This window comes from Anomaloglossus baeobatrachus, chromosome 6 (genome assembly GCF_048569485.1).
Source record: "Anomaloglossus baeobatrachus isolate aAnoBae1 chromosome 6, aAnoBae1.hap1, whole genome shotgun sequence".
NCBI classification, from domain to species: domain Eukaryota; kingdom Metazoa; phylum Chordata; class Amphibia; order Anura; family Aromobatidae; genus Anomaloglossus; species Anomaloglossus baeobatrachus.
In genome coordinates, this window is record NC_134358.1 from 429,275,929 (window position 1) to 429,297,700 (window position 21,772).

Here is a 21,772-nt window from a genome sequence, read left to right on the forward strand (position 1 = left end):
GTTTTGCACAAACTATTATATAACGCACAAGTCTAGTGTATAATACACGTCAGTCAGCAGTGTCTGATAGTGTCAGACTTCTCAGTAATTGTCGCTCCTAAAACCCAGTTAGGTTCTTATTGCGTCCGTGCTTGCATTTAAAAACAGCACGTGTGTGGCAGTCGGTGGCAGGGTACAGGTGCGCGTTTTGCACAAACTATTATATAACGCACAAGTCTAGTGTATAATACACGTCAGTCAGCAGTGTCTGATAGTGTCAGACTTCTCAGTAATTGTCGCTCCTAAAAACCAGTTATGTTCTTATTGCGTCCGTGCTTGCATTTAAAAACAGCACGTGTGTGGCAGTCGGTGGCAGGGTACAGGTGCGCGTTTTGCACAAACTATTATATAACGCACAAGTCTAGTGTATAATACACGTCAGTCAGCAGTGTCTGATAGTGTCAGACTTCTCAGTAATTGTCGCTCCTAAAAACCAGTTAGGTTCTTATTGCGTCCGTGCTTGCATTTAAAAACAGCACGTGTGTGGCAGTCGGTGGCAGGGTACAGGTGCGCGTTTTGCACAAACTATTATATAACGCACAAGTCTAGTGTATAATACACGTCAGTCAGCAGTGTCTGATAGTGTCAGACTTCTCAGTAATTGTCGCTCCTAAAAACCAGTTAGGTTCTTATTGCGTCCGTGCTTGCATTTAAAAACAGCACGTGTGTGGCAGTCGGTGGCAGGGTACAGGTGCGCGTTTTGCACAAACTATTATATAACGCACAAGTCTAGTGTATAATACACGTCAGTCAGCAGTGTCTGATAGTGTCAGACTTCTCAGTAATTGTCGCTCCTAAAACCCAGTTAGGTTCTTATTGCGTCCGTGCTTGCATTTAAAAACAGCACGTGTGTGGCAGTCGGTGGCAGGGTACAGGTGCGCGTTTTGCACAAACTATTATATAACGCACAAGTCTAGTGTATAATACACGTCAGTCAGCAGTGTCTGATAGTGTCAGACTTCTCAGTAATTGTCGCTCCTAAAAACCAGTTATGTTCTTATTGCGTCCGTGCTTGCATTTAAAAACAGCACGTGTGTGGCAGTCGGTGGCAGGGTACAGGTGCGCGTTTTGCACAAACTATTATATAACGCACAAGTCTAGTGTATAATACACGTCAGTCAGCAGTGTCTGATAGTGTCAGACTTCTCAGTAATTGTCGCTCCTAAAAACCAGTTAGGTTCTTATTGCGTCCGTGCTTGCATTTAAAAACAGCACGTGTGTGGCAGTCGGTGGCAGGGTACAGGTGCGCGTTTTGCACAAACTATTATATAACGCACAAGTCTAGTGTATAATACACGTCAGTCAGCAGTGTCTGATAGTGTCAGACTTCTCAGTAATTGTCGCTCCTAAAAACCAGTTAGGTTCTTATTGCGTCCGTGCTTGCATTTAAAAACAGCACGTGTGTGGCAGTCGGTGGCAGGGTACAGGTGCGCGTTTTGCACAAACTATTATATAACGCACAAGTCTAGTGTATAATACACGTCAGTCAGCAGTGTCTGATAGTGTCAGACTTCTCAGTAATTGTCGCTCCTAAAACCCAGTTAGGTTCTTATTGCGTCCGTGCTTGCATTTAAAAACAGCACGTGTGTGGCAGTCGGTGGCAGGGTACAGGTGCGCGTTTTGCACAAACTATTATATAACGCACAAGTCTAGTGTATAATACACGTCAGTCAGCAGTGTCTGATAGTGTCAGACTTCTCAGTAATTGTCGCTCCTAAAAACCAGTTATGTTCTTATTGCGTCCGTGCTTGCATTTAAAAACAGCACGTGTGTGGCAGTCGGTGGCAGGGTACAGGTGCGCGTTTTGCACAAACTATTATATAACGCACAAGTCTAGTGTATAATACACGTCAGTCAGCAGTGTCTGATAGTGTCAGACTTCTCAGTAATTGTCGCTCCTAAAAACCAGTTAGGTTCTTATTGCGTCCGTGCTTGCATTTAAAAACAGCACGTGTGTGGCAGTCGGTGGCAGGGTACAGGTGCGCGTTTTGCACAAACTATTATATAACGCACAAGTCTAGTGTATAATACACGTCAGTCAGCAGTGTCTGATAGTGTCAGACTTCTCAGTAATTGTCGCTCCTAAAAACCAGTTAGGTTCTTATTGCGTCCGTGCTTGCATTTAAAAACAGCACGTGTGTGGCAGTCGGTGGCAGGGTACAGGTGCGCGTTTTGCACAAACTATTATATAACGCACAAGTCTAGTGTATAATACACGTCAGTCAGCAGTGTCTGATAGTGTCAGACTTCTCAGTAATTGTCGCTCCTAAAACCCAGTTAGGTTCTTATTGCGTCCGTGCTTGCATTTAAAAACAGCACGTGTGTGGCAGTCGGTGGCAGGGTACAGGTGCGCGTTTTGCACAAACTATTATATAACGCACAAGTCTAGTGTATAATACACGTCAGTCAGCAGTGTCTGATAGTGTCAGACTTCTCAGTAATTGTCGCTCCTAAAAACCAGTTAGGTTCTTATTGCGTCCGTGCTTGCATTTAAAAACAGCACGTGTGTGGCAGTCGGTGGCAGGGTACAGGTGCGCGTTTTGCACAAACTATTATATAACGCACAAGTCTAGTGTATAATACACGTCAGTCAGCAGTGTCTGATAGTGTCAGACTTCTCAGTAATTGTCGCTCCTAAAAACCAGTTATGTTCTTATTGCGTCCGTGCTTGCATTTAAAAACAGCACGTGTGTGGCAGTCGGTGGCAGCGTCAGGCTCCACGTTGTCCCTGGATAGAGACGTGCATGAGGGCCTCAAAACATTGTTCCCATTGCAAAGGAGTGGGTCTCCTGTCGTTGTAATGTCCATTCTGCAAAGAATGGGCGAAAAAATTTACCACTGGGGGTATACCTGAAACAAAGGCCTAAGTATTGCAATTTGTAACGGTCATCATCATGGTGGCGCATGAGGAGAAGGAGGAGCAGTCCAGCGATTAGCCAAACTCCAGAAGTGTGTACCCATGGGTGAGTGGAGGTACATGGCAAACTTTAAATTCCGCTCTCATTTGCTGGTGGTGTGGTGAAGTCTGGCCCAATCCAACCCTTGTTCATCTTGATCAGAGTCAGCTTGTCAGCATTTTCAGTTGACAGGCGGGTGCGTTTATCTGTAATGATTCCACCTGCGGCACTAAAAACACGCTCTGACAAAACGCTAGCAGCAGGGCAGGCCAGGCCTTCCAAGGCGTAGAGAGCCAATTCATGCCACGTGTCCAGCTTGGATACCCAATAATTGTAAGGCACAGAGGAATGTCGGAGTACAGTTGTTCGATCTGCAAGGTACTCCTTCAGTATCTGGGCAAACTTAGGATTTCTTGTGGCACTACCCCGCACCTCAGGGGCTGTGGTACGTGAGGGGCTGAGAAAACTGTCACACATCTTAAAGACTGTTCCCCTACCTCTGGCGGATTGGACTTGTGCCTCTCTCGGCTGTACGCCTCGGTTGTCCACTGATTCATGACCTATGCCGCTAGCGTTTTGTGAGGGGAATGCTTTGCCTACTTCCGTGACTATGGCCTTCTGGAACTGCTGCATTTTGCCTGACCTCTCCGCCTCGGGAATAAGAGACATAAAGTTCTCCTTTTAGCGTGGGTCTAACAGTGTTACCAACCAGTAATGATTGTCGGCCAAGATGTTCTTAACGCGAGGGTCACGAGACAGGCAGCTTACCATAAAGTCAGCCATGTGTGCCAGACTCTTAACAGCCATCACTTCAGTATCCTGACCGACACGATGACTGAACATGCTGTCCTCCTCCTCCTCATCATCTACCCTGTCCTCTGGCCAGCCACGCTGAACCGAGGATATGACTGCATGTCATATCCTCAATTTGGCCAGAGAGTTGCTCCATGTCTTCATCCTCCTCCTCGTCATAGTCCTCCACTGCACGTTGTGATGAGACGAGGCTGGGCTGTGTGTTATCATCACCCACACCCACTACTGTTTCTTGCTGAAACTCATCGCGCTCCGCCTGCAATGCATCATGTTTGTTTTCTGAGCAGAGACCATTTTAGAAGGCAGAGAAGCGGTATGGTGACGCTAATAATGTCGTCATCGCCGCTCACCATCTTGTTGTAGTCCTCAAAGTTTTGGCGGATGGTGCATAGGTCGGACATCCATCTCCACTCCTCAGGTGTTATGTGTGGAGTTTGACCCATTTCCCGACGGCTTAGGTGATGCAGGTACTCAACAACTGCCCTCTTCTGCTCACATATCCTGACCAACATGTGCAGAGTTGAATTCCAACGCGTGGGGACATCACACACCAGTCTGTGTGCCGGAAGATGCAAACGGCGTCTTAAGGCGGCAAGGCCGGCTGAAGCAGTAGGTGACTTTCGAAAATGTGCAGACAGGCGGCGAACTTTTACCAGCAGATCAGACAGCTCTGACTATGACTTTATAAACCGCTGAACCTCGAGGTTGAGCACATGGGCCAAGCATGGAACATGTGTCAGCTGGCCTCGCCTCAAAGCCGCCACCAGGTTCCGGCCATTGTCACACACCACCTTTCCTGGCTTTAGGTTCAGAGTTGTGAGCCAGTGATCTGCCTGCTGTTTCAGAGCTGTCCACACCTCTTCTGCATTGTGGGGTTTGTCACCTATGCAGATTAGCTTCAGCACTGCCTGTTGCCGCTTCGCCGAGGCAGTGCTGCAGTGCTTCTGTGTCGCCCTGGACAAGCCAGGGGCCACAGAGCACAACACTTAAACACCCCACACTCCCTGCAGGCATATCATAGTCAAAACACAAAATCCTTGTTGCCTTCCCCAGGGGCTGTTGTCCACACCAGGGTGTGGAGCCAGGCGGTTGGTCTCCACCCACCGAGGAGGAGGGAAAACACAGGCAGTGAGAGTTAAGCTAAGGAAGTGGAAGGAGGAAAGTAGTAGAGAGGAGAAAAGTGACAGCAAAGAGCCTGAAGTTGGTCCGGGTGTGTGGCCTGGACAGGACAGCAAGGTTGGCAGGATGTGGTGACCGTCTGCAGTGGAGGCCGATTGGAGTCTGCCGTAAGGACCGTGGACGGGTGGTGACCCGGCCGTACCGGACCGGTATACAAAGCGAAGCCAGCACCATTGGCAGAGGACTTTCGGATCCCGGCAAGGCTTGGTGTCGCCGTGAATTTGCCAAATCCGTTATTGAAGGGGACCTCAGGGTTTCCAAACAGCCAAGTCCAGATAGAAGGCAACCGTACAACCGTGAAGGGGAGACACAGCCACCGGCAAGGGCAACCGTCTCCCAGGGCCAGCGCCTGTGGGCAAAAGGGGCTCCTCCGGCCCATATCCAGGTCAGGGAGCGGGTTACCGTTGGGAAACCATCACTACCAACACTTAACTTCGGTGCAGGGAGAGACAGTCATCACTAACCTGCAGGGAGGAACAACCGCAGCCGTCCGAGTGACCCGTCCATCCAGCCACTTGTTTTACCCTGAACTGTGTCATCATCATTGGGCTGAGTGAGTACCTCCGTGCCGTGCGGCACAGCGCTGCCCCTGCGACCATGCACTTCATCAGGCCCCGCAACCCGCCTGTCATCCATCTCTACCCCATCACCAGGCCCCGGGACAACCAACCCCCCTACCCACGTAGGGGAGAAATAACAACAAAGCTGCTCCCTGTCACAGGCTCCCGGGATCCCCGTCCAGAGCAGCGGTGGTGTCCACACAATCACCACAACCGTGGGTGGCGTCACGGACAATATCCCCAAAACCCAAACCACCCCTTTTCACTCACGGGCGAGTAGCGCCGCTCGAGTCCCCGGGATCCGGCCATCGCTCGAGCCAACGAGCAGCAGCAGCCGTAGAGCTGCGTCAGCCGGACCCGAGCAGTGGGAGAGCGCACCGTCCCCTCCTCCGCCAGCGACACTTACAGCTTGGGACTGGTGTGGAGGGTAAAGTGGATCAGGATGCGCAGGAGGAGGAGGAGGCTGAGGAGCATGACATTCCGGAGCTGTAGAGTGTGTGTGAAACCCTGACTGAGGTAGGGCCTGCAAAACTTGGTGTGTGAAGGACGTATTCCGTCCCTCGCTCAGACTGGGTCCCAGCTTGCACAATATTAACCCAGTGTGACGTCAACGAGATGTAGCGGCCTTGCCCACATGCACTTGTCCACGTGTCTGTGGTTAGGTGGACTTTGGCTGAAACAGCGTTGTTCCGGGCACGTGTGATGTTTTGTGACACGTGGTTAGTTATGCAATGCGGGGACGGCACACAGGGAGAAATAGTGGCGGCTGTGGACCGAGTAACGTGGGACAGCTGCCACCATCAGTTCGCGGAATGCTTCTGTCTCAACCAGCCTAAAAGGCAACATTTCCAGCGCAAGCAGTCGCGAAATGTTAGCATTTAGAACTGTGGCATGTGGGGTGTTGGCAGTGTATTTGCGCCTGCGCTCAAAGGTTTGCTGAATGGATAACTGAACGTTGCGCTGGGACAAGGACGTGCTTGATGATGGTGTTCTTTCTGCGTAGGCAACTGCAGGTGCAGGAGTGGAGGAGGCTTGTTCGCAGGCAGCATGGACAGGGGATTGGCTCGCATGCACAACCAGCGAAGACGTAGCAGTGACATCAGCAAGCACTGCTCCTCGACTCTGTTGTACTTCCCACAAAGTCGGGTGCTTGGCTGACATGTGCCTGATCATGCTGGTGGTGGTCAGGCTGCTAGTTTTGGTACCCCTGCTGATGCTGGCATGGCAGGTGTTGCAAATGGCCTTTTTAGAATCATCTGGAGCCAACTTAAAAAACTGCCAGTGTCAGAGTTCCTGGTTTTCCAGTTTTCTTTTGAAAGAGCTTGCCCTTTGTTAACATGGAGTTTTCTGTTATGTTGCCCTACTTCCTGTCCATCTGTTTAAAAGCCGCCCCTAAAGCTTAGTCCAGTGCCTGAGTATACTGCTTCCTGTGTGCTCCTGCCCTGCTGCTTTTGGTTCCTGATTGTTATTCGGATCCTCTTGGAAAACAACCGACACCGACTCTGGACTTCATCTGGTATCATCTAGCTGTACCTGGACTCCGTTTGCCGTCTTTGGTCGGAACTTCTGCCCGGTTCCTTCCGTTTAATACCACTCTGGACTCACATCACGTACAGACATTTTTCGACTTACCTATTGCCCTTTTGTGTCCCGGCTGCTGCGCATTTAGGGCTTCTGGGGTGATTGCCAGACAGTCCCTGTATAGGGGTTTGCTGTTGGTGGTCTCCCTGGGGGAGTCCGGTGCGCGGTACCGGGAATTCCCTTTCGCTCAGTCCCTGGAAGGTATTTCCTGTATTTATGTTCTACTGTGTTTTTGTTCCGTTTATGTACATATTTGCTGGTTGCATATTATAAATGTCTTGCACCAAGAACTCGTCTCTGGTTGTCATTGCCCTAACGCAATCGAAATCCTCAATACATACAATAGTATTACAGCCAGACTCGGGAAGACCTAACATTTGTACAGGCACCTTGTGTCGTGTTGTTCCGGGGAACAGTTGACTGACGTCTGCCTGGGGCCACCACTCTGCTTCTTACTGCCTGTTGTGATGCTACGCCTCCCTCCCCCTGTGCACTGCTGTCCTCGCTCTGCATATCCTCCTGCCAGGTTGGGTCAGTTACTGGATCATCCACCACGTCGTCTTCCTCTTCCGCACCCTGCTCCTCCTCCTGACTTCCTGACAATTGTGTCTCATCATCGGCCACCCCTTGTTGAGACACGTTGCCAACTTCGTGAGAACGTGGCTGCTCAAATATTTGTGCATCTGTACATACAATCTCGTCATGGCCCACTTCAACAGGAGCTGGCGAGAGGCCAGAATTTGTGAATGGAAACGTGAACGAACAGCTATTCCGAGTGTCCAAGTGTGGGATCAGTAATGTCCGTGGACGTGTACTCGGCCTGGTGGTAGGAAGGAGGATCAGGTTCTGAAATGTGCGGTGCAGTATCACGGCTACTGACACTTGACCGTGTGGAAGACAGAGTGTTTGTGGTGGTGCCAATCTGACTGGAAGCATTATCCGCTATCCAACTAACAACCTGTTGACACTGGTCTTGGTTCAAGAGGGGTGTACTGCTGCGGTCCCCAAGAATTTGGGACAGGACGTGCGAGCGACTAGATGTGGCCCTTTGTTGTGGCGAAATTAGAGCTTGCACACAACCTCGGTGTCTGCCTGCACCACCATCACGTCCACTTCCTTGTTCGTTGACAACGCCCTTGCGCATTTTGCAATGCTGTGCTGATGTGTATTCACTAGACTTGTGTGTTATATCCAAGTTTGTGCAAAACTCACACAAATGCAGCGGAAAGCTGCCACCAACAGGCACACACGTGCGGTTTTTAAATGCAAGCACGGAGGCACTAAGAACCTAACAGGTCTCTATCCAGGGACAACGTAGAGCCTCCCAATGTTTGGCTTCCCTGCCTAAGGGCTATACTATAATACACCCACTTCCTTCCAATGGGCACTTCAGGTTTACAGGCCTTCATGCACGTCTCTATCCAGGGACAACGTGGAGCCTAACAATGTTTGGCTTCCCTGCCTAAGGGCTATACTATAATACACCCACTTCCTTCCAATGGGCACTTCAGGTTTACAGGCCTTCATGCACGTCTCTATCCAGGGACAACGTGGAGCCTCCCAATGTTTGGCTTCCCTGCCTAAGGGCTATACTATAATACACCCACTTCCTTCCAATGGGCACTTCAGGTTTACAGGCCTTCATGCACGTCTCTATCCAGGGACAACGTGGAGCCTCCCAATGTTTGGCTTCCCTGCCTAAGGGCTATACTATAATACACCCACTTCCTTCCAATGGGCACTTCAGGTTTACAGGCCTTCATGCACGTCTCTATCCAGGGACAACGTGGAGCCTCCCAATGTTTGGCTTCCCTGCCTAAGGGCTATACTATAATACACCCACTTCCTTCCAATGGGCACTTCAGGTTTACAGGCCTTCATGCACGTCTCTATCCAGGGACAACGTGGAGCCTCCCAATGTTTGGCTTCCCTGCCTAAGGGCTATACTATAATACACCCACTTCCTTCCAATGGGCACTTCAGGTTTACAGGCCCTCATGCACGTCTGTATGCAGGGGCATTGGTGAACCTCACAATTTAGGACTGCCCTGGCAAAGGAAAATACTACAAAGACTCACTTCCTCAAAATGGGCACATTAGACTCAAGAGGCCTTCATGTACGTCTCTTCTCAGGGACATCGGAGTGCCACACAATGTTTTCACGTAAAATCTTTCATGTATTGATCTCAAAAAGTAACATACACCAGCTCTATCTCACTATTGGGTATGTGCCCTTAACATTTCCGCCATGAAAAATCATTTTGGGGTCATTTTGGAAGGTTTTCTGGTGAGTCCGTAAAAATGGCGTAAAACGCGGACAAAATTGTTCACAGCTGTGACTTTTGAGTGATAAATGCTTCAAGGGGTCTTCCCCATGCTGTTGCCATGTCATTTGAGCACTCTTCTGAGACTTTTGTGACATTTTTAGGGTTTCTCCATGCTGCCGGGAGGTCATTTCACAAAAATACTCGGGTCTCCCATAGGATAACATTGGGCTCGTTGCTCGGGCCGAGTACACGAGTATCTTGGGAGGCTCGGCCCGAGCTTCGAGCACCCGAGCTTTTTAGTACTCGCTCATCACTATTGAGAGGTGGTGTAGATTGCAGCGGTGGTCTAGCTTTATTAACAGCAGAATAAACAACAATAACTATCCCTGACAATGCAACTACGGCCCTTAAACTGGCAGCATAGTTTGCTATTAGAATGGCTTAGTAACAATGAGTTTCAGTGTGCAATGCAGAGGTGCCGCAAATAGCTTTGCACCAGTGGGACAATAATAAAGTCCAACAGCCACTTTTAGGATGCCACTAACTTTTCTCAGTGTTTGTAGGATAATGGCTTAGTAACAATGAGCTTGAGTCTGCAATGCAGTGGTGCTGCAAATAGATTTGCACTAGTGGGACACTAATGGAAGTCCAACAGCCACTTTTAGGATGCCACTAAGTTTACTCAGTGTTTGCTAGTATAATTGCTTAGTAACAATGAGTTTGAGTCTGCAATGCAGTGGTGCTGCAAATAGATTTGCACTAGTGGGACAATAATGGAAGTCCAACAGCCACTTTTAGGATGCCACTAAGTTTACTCAGTGTTTGCTAGTATAATGGCTTAGTAACATTGAGTTTGAGTCTGCAATGCAGTGGTGCTGCAAATAGCTTGGCACCAGTGGGGCACAAATGGAGTACAACAGCCACTTTTAGGATGCCACTAAGTTTCCTCAGGGTTTGCTAGTATAATGGCTTAGTAAAATTGAGTTTGAGTCTGCAATGCAGTGGTGCTGCAAATAGATTTGCACTAGTGGGACACTAATGGAAGTCCAACAGCCACTTTTTGGATGCCACTAAGTTTACTCAGTGTTTGCTAGTATAATGGCTTAGTAACAATGAGTTTGAGTCTGCAATGCAGTGGTGCTGCAAATGGCTTAGCACCAGTGGGGCACAAATGGAGTACAACAGCCACTTTTAGGATGCCACTAAGTTTCCTCAGTGTTTGCTAGTATAATGGCTTAGTAACAATGAGCTTGAGTGTGCAAAGGGCTGGAGGGTACAGTGGCAGGGTTGTGGGTCTGTGTAGAGGAAAGGAAGCCTCACTTTATATCCCTCCTAATGGTGAAATGCAGCGAGGAAGTCCCTGACCTTAGCTACACAGACGCTCTTATCTGTAGCTGTTAAAATCTGTTTCCACGGACCTGACTGTCACCTATGGCTCTGAGCCTGCTGTTATTAGCCCTTACAAGGGCTAAAAGAAACTTCTATCCCTATTCTGTATAGCGCTGTGTGTAGAGCGTACACAGCAGTATCGGAGACAGGAGCTGCACCTGCGGTGACTGACACCCAGACGCAGAAGGCAGATAATGGCGTCCTGACGGGCAGATACCCGTTTTTATAATGCAGTGACATGTGACATGGACATCCTATCACACTTGCCGTTGCTTCTCTGGCTAAAAGTCCACTTAGCTGTGTGTGTGTCTGGGATTGGCTGACATGCTGTCCCACCCCACTACACGCGCGCGCTTAAGGAAGGAAGACAAGGAAAAAAAAGAAAAAAATGGCGATCGCCGTTATCCCAGCAGCAGTGATCTGAATGCGCTGTTCCCGCACACTATACACTGAAATTTCATAATAGTTTGAGTCACAGAGTGACTTACACTATTACAGCGGAAAGCCAGCTAGTAATTAGCTTGGCTTTTTGCTGCTAGAACCGTTCTTGAACGTAACTAGAACTATCGAGCTTTAGCAAAAAGCTCGAGTTCTAGTTCGATCTAGAACAGCCCCAAAATCACTCGAACCACGAACTGGAGAACCATGAACCACGAACCGCGCTCAACTCTAGTGCTTACTGAGGAAGGTCTACGGACCGAAAATGTTCTGTTGTTGTTATCCACATTAAATAAATGACACGTTGCAGCCAATCTTGGGAGTGCCTTGTAGTCTTCTATTGACAAAAGGCCTTGGAACCTGAAGCGCACCCCTACATTTATTACCATCTGCACAGAGGAAGTGCCATTTACTTCTTGTTTTAAAACACTTTTCCTGTGAGTGTTGCTGGGGCACCTACTGGTGGGAATCCCTCGCCCACCTCTACCACCCTGGACCTCTGCTATTACTGTTTATGTAGTTAACCAATATTTTATTCATAAATGGCAATGAATGTTTAATTCTCTACTGCCTGGATCTGATTTTAACATTTTCTCTCTATAATTCTGTAATGCCTCATCACTGCTCTCCTGATTTTATTTTCTTAACACTTTCTTTTTTAGAATGTATTGCTTCACATATAGATCTATTCTGTCATAATGTTTTTTCTTCTACTATTTCTAACTTGTGTATTCTCATGAGATGTATATTGTGGTTATTTTGTGATCACTTTTCCCTAAATAACCCCCAACTCATACCTTTGATACTATCTGGAATAACGGTTAAAACAAGGTGACCACCCCAACACGCTCAGTGGGTCCCGCACAAGTTGTGAGCAGTAACTGTATGCTTCCTAAGCATTCAAAATGGTCCCTTAAGGCCCTGTCACATGCTACGATATATCTAACGATATGTCAGCGGGGTCACGGAGTTTGTGACGCATATCCGGTATCGTTAGAGATGTCGTAGCGTGTGACACCACCGAAACGACTGTTATCGAGCATAAAAACTCACCTTATCGTTGCTCGTTGACACGTCATTCATTTTCATAATGTCGTTACTCCTTCTGTGCACCGGTTGTTCATCGTTCCCAAGGCAGCACATATCGCTATGTGTGACACCCCGGAAAACGATGAAAACAGCTTACCTGCGGCCGCCGGCAATGTGGAAGGAAGAAGATGGGTGGGATGTTACGTCCCGCTCATCTCCGCCCCTCCGCTTCTATTGGGCGGCCGCTGTGTGATGTCGCTGTGACGCCGAACGTCCCTCCCCCTTCAGGAAGAGGAATGTTCACCACCCACAGCAACGTCGTTAGGGAGGTAAGTACAGTCATGTCCAAAAGTTTTGAGAATGACACCAAAATTATATTTTCCCATGATCTGTTGCCCTCTGGTTTTTAATTGTGTTTGTCTGATGTTTACATCACATACAGAAATATAATTGCAATCATATTATGAGTACCAAAAGGTTATATTGACAGTTAGAATGAGTTAATGCAGCAAGTCAATATTTGCAGTGTTGACCCTTCTTCTTCAGGACCTTTGCAATTCTCCCTGGCATGCTCTCAATCAACTTCTGGATCAAATCCTGACTGATAGCTTGCCTTTTGCCAGAATTCGTTGTTTTTTGTTTGTCCACCCATCTCTTGATGATTGCCCACAAGTTCTCAATGGGATTAAGATCTGGGGAGTTTCCAGGCCATGGACCCAAAATCTCTATGTTTTGTTCCATGAGCCATTTAGTGATCACCTTTGCTTTATGGCAAGGTGCTCCATCATGCTGGAAAAGGCATTGTTGGGCGCCAAACTGCTCTTGGACAGTTGGGAGAAGTTGCTCTTGGAGGACATTCTGGTACCATTCTTAATTCATGGCTGTGTTTTTAGGTAAGACTGTGAGTGAGCCGATTCCCTTGGCTGAGAAGCAACCTCCAACATGAATCGTTTCAGGATGCTTAACAGTTGGCATGAGACAAGACTGGTGGTAGCGCTCACCTCTTCTTCTCCTAATAAGCTGTTTTCCAGATGTCCCAAACAATCGAAAAGGGGATTCATCTGAGAAAATGACTTTACCCCAGTGCTCAGCAGTCCACTCCCTGTACCTTTTGCAGAATATCAGTCGGTCCCTGATGTTTTTTCTGGAGAGAAGTGGCTTCTTTGCTGCCCTCCTTGAAACCAGGCCTTGCTCCAAGAGTCTCCGCCTCACAGTGCGTGCAGAAGCACTCACACCAGCCTGCTGCCATTGCTGAGCTAGCTCGGCACTGCTGGTAGTCCGATCCCACAGCTGAAACAGTTTTAAGATACGGTATTGGCGTTTGCTGGTCCTTCTTGGGCGCCCTGGAGCCTTTTTGGCAACAATGGAAGCTCTCTCCTTGAAGTTCTTGATGATGCGATAGATTGTTGACTGAGGTGCAATCTTTGTAGCTGCAATACTCTTCCCTGTTAGGCCATTTTTGTGCAGAGCAATGATGGCTGCACGTGTTTCTTTACAGATAACCATGGTTAACTGAAGAGAAACAATGATACCAAGCACCAGCCTCCTTTTAAAGTGTCCAGTGGTGTCATTCTTACTTAATCATGACTGATTGATCGCCAGCCCTGTCCTCATCAACACCCACACCTGTGTTAATGGAACAATCACTAGAACAATGTTAGCTGCTCCTTTTAAGGCAGGAATGCAATGATGTTGAAATGTGTTTTGGGGGTTAAAGTTCATTTTCTTAGCCAATATTGACTTTGCAAGTAATTGCTGTTAAGCTGATCACTCTTTATGACATTCTGGAGTATATGCAAATTGCCATTAGAAAAACTTAAGCAGTAGACTTTGTAAAAATTAATATTTGTAGCATTCTCAAAACTTTTGGCCATGACTGTACGTGTGATGAGGTTAACAACATTTTGCGCCATGGGCAACGAATTGCCCGTGACGCACAAACGACGGGGGCGGGTGTGATCACTCATGCGATCGCATGATATATCGTACCGTGTGACGCCGCCTTTAGTCTGGTTCAGTAGGTTACACAATCATGGGAAAGACTGCTGACTTGAAAGATGTCCAGAAGGCAGTCATTGACACACTCCACAAAGAGGGGAAGCCACAAAAGTTCATTGCTAAAGTAGCTGGCTGTTCACAGAGTGCTGTATCCAAGCATATCAATGGAAAGTTGAGTGGAAGGAAAAAGTGTGGTAGAAAAAGGTACACAAGCACCGGGATAACCGCAGCATTGATAGGATTGTTAAGAAAAGACCATTCACAAATTTGGTGGAGATTCACAAGGACTGCTGCTGGAGTCAATGCTTCAAGAGCCCCCACACACAGATGTATCCAGGATATGGGCTACAAGTGTTGCATTCCTGTGTCAAGCCACTCATGACTAATAGACAATGCCAGAAGCGTCTTACCTGGGTCAAGGAGAAAAAGAGTTAGACTGCTGCTCAGTGGTCCAAGGTATTGTTTTCAATGTAAGTAAATTTTGCATTTCATTTGGAAATCAAGGTCCCAGAGTCTAGAGGAAGAGTGGAGAGGCCACAATCCAAGCTGCTTGAGGTCCAGTGTGAAGTTTCCACAATCAGTGATGGTTTGAGGACCCATGTCATCTGCTGGTGTAAGTCCACTGTGTTTTATCAAGACCAAAGTCAGCGCAGCCATCTACCAGGAAATTTTAGAGCACCTCATGCTTCCCTCTGCTGACAAGCTTTTTGGAGATGGAAATGTCATTTTCCAGCAGGACTTGGCACCTGTCCACACTGCTAAAAGTACCAATACCTGGTTTAATAACCACAATGTCACTGTGCTTGATTGTCCAGCAAACTCGCCTGACCTAAACCCCATAGAGAATCTATGGGGTATTGTCAAGAGGAAGATGAGACACCAGACCTGACAATGCAGATGAGGTGAAAGCTGCTATCAAAGCAACCTGGGATTACATAACACCTCAATAGTGCCACAGGTTGATCGCTTCCATGCCACACAACATTGATGCAGTAATTCATGCAAAAGGGGCCCCGACCAAGTATTGAGTGCATTTACTGTACAGATTTTTCAGTAGGCCAACATTTCTCAGTTCAAAATCATTTTTTCAGTTGGTCTTATATAATTTTCTAATTTCCTGAGATAATGACTTTTGGGTTTTAATTGGCTGTAAGCCATAATCATCAACATTAACAGAAATAAACACTAGAAATAGATCACTCTGTTTGTAATGACTCTGTGCCACCCCCGTGCCAGCAGCCGGTCGCTGCTTGGATCTGGACCTTCAGGGGTGGTGGCTTGAGGGTCTTCGGACTCGGGGTTCTCGCGGACATGCCGAATAAAATGGGGGGATGGAGATGTACAGGCTAGGCCATAATAAATTCATGACGCCACCCATGGTGTGTGGTGAGGTGGAACACCACCGCTGCTGTTACGGGGCACCCGGGGGAGATGTTGTGCAGCAAGATGTTAACCCCTCCATGGGCAGGGATGATGGCCCCGGGACCTGATGGCTCTGGTGCAGGGGGAATGACGACCGCAGGGGGTGTTGGTGTACTCACTTTCAGTAAAACACACAAGTCTCTGGTAAACCAAGGTGGTGGTGGCCGGTAACACGGCCGGTTGCGTTCAGGATCCTCCACCCGGCTGGTGGTCTCTATCCTTTTCCTGCACTGTGTAAGTAGAAAAGACTTCCCAGTATGAACCATAAGAGTCCGCTCCCGGCTAGATGTGGCCTAAGGAGCCGTGCCCGCAGATGCTGGCCCGTGGGATCTATGGGCCTTGGCGGTGACCTCTTATCGCTAATCGGTGGGCTGTTGTCTTCTATGAGGGACTTTGAGTGGGACAGGACCTCTAGTCCTGGCCTCAATCGGTTAATTAACCAGTTCCTGTAGGTTCTGGTTCCTGGTTTCAGGGTCTGAGTACCCCCCCTTTGTGCTACAGTTTCCGGGTCGGTTCCCCGCGTCGGTACCAGCGGGCTACAACTCTGGCCCGGTCCACCTCGGTTCCACCAAGCCGTCTTCCCGTCTCCTGCTGACGGAGACCACCGTCTGCCTCCTAGCCAGTGGCACCAGGGCTCCTACCCTGGTACCTGTCAGTCAGCTTCAGGCCTGACACACAAGTCTTACCTCCACTCCACACTCCTCTCTAAAGCTAATCTGCTGCTTTTCCCGCCCCGAGCTGTATAAACCTCTGGGTGGGCGTGTTCCAACCACCTGGTCACGCCCACTGGTGTGTCTATCTGTCTCTAAGGGGGGTGACCAGGGTTTAATGGTTAGCTGTGTGTTTCCTAATGAGGGAAGGTGTTATGCAGGGGACTAATTGTGACTACCTGGTTTTGCCAGGGCGTCACAACTCTATATATGCGTTTCACTTTTTGTATTGAATTACTGAAATAAATTAACTTTTTGATAGCATTCTAATTTATTGAGATGCACCTGTATAAGCAAATTCGTGCCCCTTATTTATTCAGCCATTTTTGAACAGATTATCAATTAACAGCCCAGCTATAACTGTTATCCAACCATGTGTTTCCCCATGATATCATATTATTTTCCCAAAAGTTTTGATAATATCTCCACCATCTTGTTGGCGAGTCTTATGGCATTAGTATACATTGTCTTTATTTATTTTCAATATCTCTTTTCTATAGTAACTGTTTTGGCTCCTCCCCCATTTTAAAAGCACTTCATCCCAGGTCACTATTTACACTGCCACTGTTACGAACCAGCACTGCCATAGCCGCAAGCAGCCTGCTGCGTGTCCTGTTGCGCCCAGGCGCCGGCTGCCGTTCTTGGCCGTGCCTCGGGTCGTCCAGTTGGCTGCTCCTTCCACCACATCTAAAGGCCGCTTTACACGCTGCGATATCGGTACCGATATCGCTAGCGTGCGTACCCACCCCCATCTGTTGTGCGACACGGGCAAATCGCTACCAGTGCCGCACAACATCGCCCAGACCCATCACATGTACTTACCTGCCCGGCGACGTCGCTGTGACCGGCAAACCGCCTCCTTTCTAAGGGGGGCGGTTCGTTTAGCGTCACAGCGATGTCACAGCAGCGTCACTGAACCGCCGCCCAATAGAAGCGGAGGGGCGGAGATGAGCGGGACGTAACATCCCGCCCACCTCCTTCCTTCGCATTGCAGCCGGGAGGCAGGTAAGGAGAGCTTCCTCGTTCCTGCGGCGTGACACGGAGCAATGTGTGCTGCCGCAGGAACGAGGAACAACTTCGTTAATGCTGCAGTAACAATAATGGAGAATGGACCCCCATGTCACCGATGAGCGATTTTGCACGTTTTTGCGACAATGCAAAATCGCTCATAGGTGTCACACGCAACGGCATCGCTAATGCGGCCGGATGTGCGTCACAAATTCCGTGACCCCCAACGACTTCGCATTAGCGATATCGTAGCGTGTAAAGCCCCCTTTAGTGTGGAGAGGCAGCTAGTGCGCATGTGCGTGCCGATTTACCCCAGCCAGAGTCTAAGCCCGGTGTTTTGCCTAGTGAGCATGCTCAGCCTGATTGTGTCATTTCTAAGACTAAGTCCTCAGTTCAGGCTACTGAGCATGCTCCCACAATTAATCCTAACAGCCTCTTTGCACAGGTACTTGGACTTCATGCTGTGTCTAAGTTCTGGGATGTGCCTACTGAGGATGCTCAGGCAGATAGTCTTATTTCTGAGTCTGATGTTCAGGCTACTGAGCATGCTCAGGCACTTAGTGCATCAGAGGCTAGGTCCGGTAAGGACCTCAATGAGCATGTCCGTGAGGTGGCAGGCCCTCATAGGACAGAGGGTGTCAGGTGTCCTGATGACGTGGCCACTCCGGACTGGCTCGCAGAGGCCCACCCCTATGATCTGGCACCTGACCATTGGTCGTCAGAGGATGACTGGTGAAGTGTTTGGGGCGTGGCTGCCATGAGGTCATCAATGACGTTGCGGTTCCAGATAGGCTGCTGGTGACGTCGCTGATGATATGGCACTGTGCAATTGGACCTTGGTGGTTCCACTCTGGGTTTGGGGCGGATCTAGGTTATAAAAGGGGCTGGAGACAACATGGAGGTGCGCAGTCTTCACTCATATTCACTTAGAATTCTTGGTGACATAAGCCTTGTTGGAAGCGGTAGGTAGGGCTAGGCGAACGGTGCCTGTCACGCCAAGATTCGTGGCTCAGCACATGAGGGTCAGGCGCCGTGCTTCCTTGCTACCGTTCCTGTTGTGCTATAGAAGTCAAGTGGTGTTAACTGGGCTGCGGCTGCTGCGTCACCTGTCCAGTTGTGTCTCCTTCGCACACGGACAGCATACCTGCTGCATCACCTGTTGGAGAGTGCCCTCTACGCACATGGACAACGCACCTGTTGTGCCACCTGTTCAGTTGTGCCTCCTACGCGCACGGACAGCATACCTCAGGACCCTTGTGGAGTTAACAGGGTGTTCCAGGATTGGGTGTGTGAACCTATTATCCTCCTTGGCTTCCCAGTCAACGCTACTGGTGTGATCCCTTGGCCTGACGTGTCCTCTACACACGTGGCCATTCGAGTAGTGACCAGAAATGCTAATCGAAGGACCGCTCGGCCTGTCGTGTCTGACAAACGTGTCCGACAGAGCGCTGTCGCAGGGGTCTTTTCGGTCAACGCTACCTGGTCACCATCCAGCCTGATGTGTTGCCTGCACACGTGGTCGGGGTTGCGCCAATTCCACCGAAACGATAACTGGGTTGCCATCCAGTCTGACGTGTCACTACACACGTGACCGGTTCCCTGGGTTATCTCAGAGCCATTCAGCTCTATAGTCTCCGCCTAACCCACAGGGTGCCAGCAGCTCCATTACCATCTAGAGCACAGTGGGCCCCGACTGGCGATTGGGATATATAACCCCTGGTCCTAATCTGCCGGTTCCCCCGTAACAGCCTTCTTGTCTTATACAGTAATTTCCCTTCCCCATACCCTAGCTTAAACACTTCTCCAACCTCCGAGCCGTGGATTTCCCCTAGCGCAGGTTCACACTCCCCATTGGGATGCAGCCCAACCTTACCTTAGAACCTAGGAAAAGTAAAGAGATAGGGAAGGACCCTCCTAAGTGTATTATTGTGAGTAATAAGAACAGAAATAATACAGAGGATGTCCTCTCACCTGGTGAAGTTTCACTATATGTACACCATTGTAGTTGTGTTACAATGATAGATTTCCTTGTCCACTCTTCACTACAGCAGAATAAATCACATTCTCAAAAATCAGGAGTTAGGGAAAATAAGATATGCAGGTGCAACCAACACCAACTGCAATGGGTGTCTGAGTGTTTATTAGCTTCTACCACACTCTTCTCTACCCCAAGTTCTGTCATCCAGCTAGCTGCCTCACTGCCTTGAAGCTCGATATTACCATCATCCCCCACATCTACCCCAGGAGCAGGAAACTACTTTCCATATTCTCAATGGAACTCAGTGTTGATGTCACAAATGTGCCACATCCGCATGTTGCCTTTGGGGATTCTGGGATCAGTATTTCTAAACACTGAATTGATCGTAGGTCTTTGGTGGAGTCCATAGGGTATTGGAGTGGATTTACTTTCATTTGATGCTGAAGGGGTTAAGGACCTTTTCCTTTCTGACTGAGATTACTCATAGTCTTAATCTAAGATACATCATGTTATCATCACTCCCTTCCATTATATTTACCCACTCCTGGCTTCACTCCATGGCGGTCTCTGATCTACTATGCTGACCACTTTGAAAAAGCCTGTCACTGGAGAAGCTGGGGTGTTCATTTGACTTGCAGCTGGGAAGTTTCCTGCTAAAGAAATCTGAGTGCTATTTGTTGTGTCTTTTCCCATCAGGTTGTCTTCCCTTCCTTGAGTTGTTTTATTACAGTCAAGATACTAGTATTTTGCTGTCCTAGACAATAGCAGGGTGAGTTCAGGGTCAGCAAAGGCTTAGGCACGTGATGGTGCTTGAGGGGAAGGACACATCTATGGATATCAGGGAGTGCAGGGATCGGACTCAGGTGAGTATTAAAAGGTGACCCCGCTTCCCTGTCCCTATCGTCAGGGCATTCCATGACATCTTCACTGATCTTTCCTTTGTGTTGCACCGTTTATCAGGTGTCCTCTTTCACCCAGCATGACAATTGCAAGCTGTTTATTTAGATTCAATATCTGGGCTTCAAACTGCTCATCATGCACACATCCAAAATAAAAGTGTGCAGCCTCAAATGCCATACATGAGACAAAATGTATACTTGATGGCAATGTATATTTGAGCACATTTTCCTTGGGATGGACAAAACAAAAATATATGGAAGGAAATATAAACAGTGAATTAAGTACCACCGTTCAAAACTCCCTGAACTTCAAAGTCACTGAAACTGAAGTCCCTGAATCTCAAAGTCATATACGTAACACAAACCACATATAGAACAAACCACTTGCAAGCCTGTTGACTCGCTCAATGCCTTCTTTTATTATTGTCTGCAGATAAAATCTAGTAATAATGAGGCATAGGAGCTAAAATTCTAAAAGATCGAGAAGAGTGGAATCAAATGAAGTGTGTTTATTCATGTTTTTGTTTGTTAACCCATCAACGAGTGCCAACTCCACACACCTGCTATGTGCACTTAAATTGAACACAATGGTTATTAAAAGTGATATTTTTTATTTTCAGAAATGGATCAAATTTAAAAGGGACTTTGAAAATTTTAAAACAGCCTGTATACCATGGGAAATGAAGATCAAAGAGGTGGAAAGTATGTGATGGTCTTTTAGTCTTTATGCACTCTTTATAAGTATATATCTGATTTTACATTGCCTACTTTCAGTTTTTTGCAGAGTTTTTGGAGCATAAATTGACTTGAAACTCCAAGATTTTGAGAATTTTTTTTTTCCTCTCAGTTTCCTCTCCCAAAACTCTTAAAACAAACTTTGGTGTGCAAACATGCTTACATGTCTTTTACAGGTGGATACACTCCGTAACCCGGCTGAAAAAGTGCTCAATAAACATAAAAAATTAATTTATGTATGAATTGCAATGTCAAGCGATTTGCTGTGCATATGTTCAGCCAAGCACTTCAGGTTTTCAAACATGTGAAATGGTTAAATGAAGTGATCGGTCCATTCTTCAAGCAGCTTCTGCTTTGGAGCCTATCACTAGATTATACACACAAGTGTAAAAAAAGTTGCCTGCCGCAAAGCTGCTAAAAGATGCTAATGAAGGTGATTCAGGGGCCAAGAATAGCAAGATACCAAAAGCGATCCACAGTACTCACAATGTAAATAGCTGAATCAAGTGGTGTGAAAGGTAACAAAAAGACCTAAAATATAACTTTTAATAATATGCGTATAAAAAGTGAAGACCAAATTCACTGAACGGTTAAAAACAGGCACATAATTGGCATCAATATCCCTAGTGCAAGAATCAGTGGGTAGCTAGAGTAAGCCCAATATACCTCAATGTCCTAAATGGACTGAAAGTGGTGAATTCAAACCCACTTAAACAGCCTTCACATAAAAGATACAATGTAGAATGGGCTAGGCATATAGACACACCTACCTCACACCAAACCAATGGGGTTTGGGATACAATACAAGTGTACAGCTAGCTAACCCGAAA

General features: G+C 47.8%; 1 protein-coding gene across 1 annotated transcript in view; it reads left to right on the forward strand.

Annotated features, from left to right (window-relative positions):
• The window catches only part of LOC142243951 (transmembrane channel-like protein 2), a 225,818-nt gene that overhangs the window by 97,711 nt on the left and 106,335 nt on the right, over positions 1 to 21,772 (forward strand). The window contains exon 6 of the mRNA XM_075316143.1: positions 20,828 to 20,909. Coding sequence (XP_075172258.1) covers positions 20,828 to 20,909 — 82 coding nt within the window. The remainder of the gene's footprint in view (positions 1 to 20,827; positions 20,910 to 21,772) is intronic.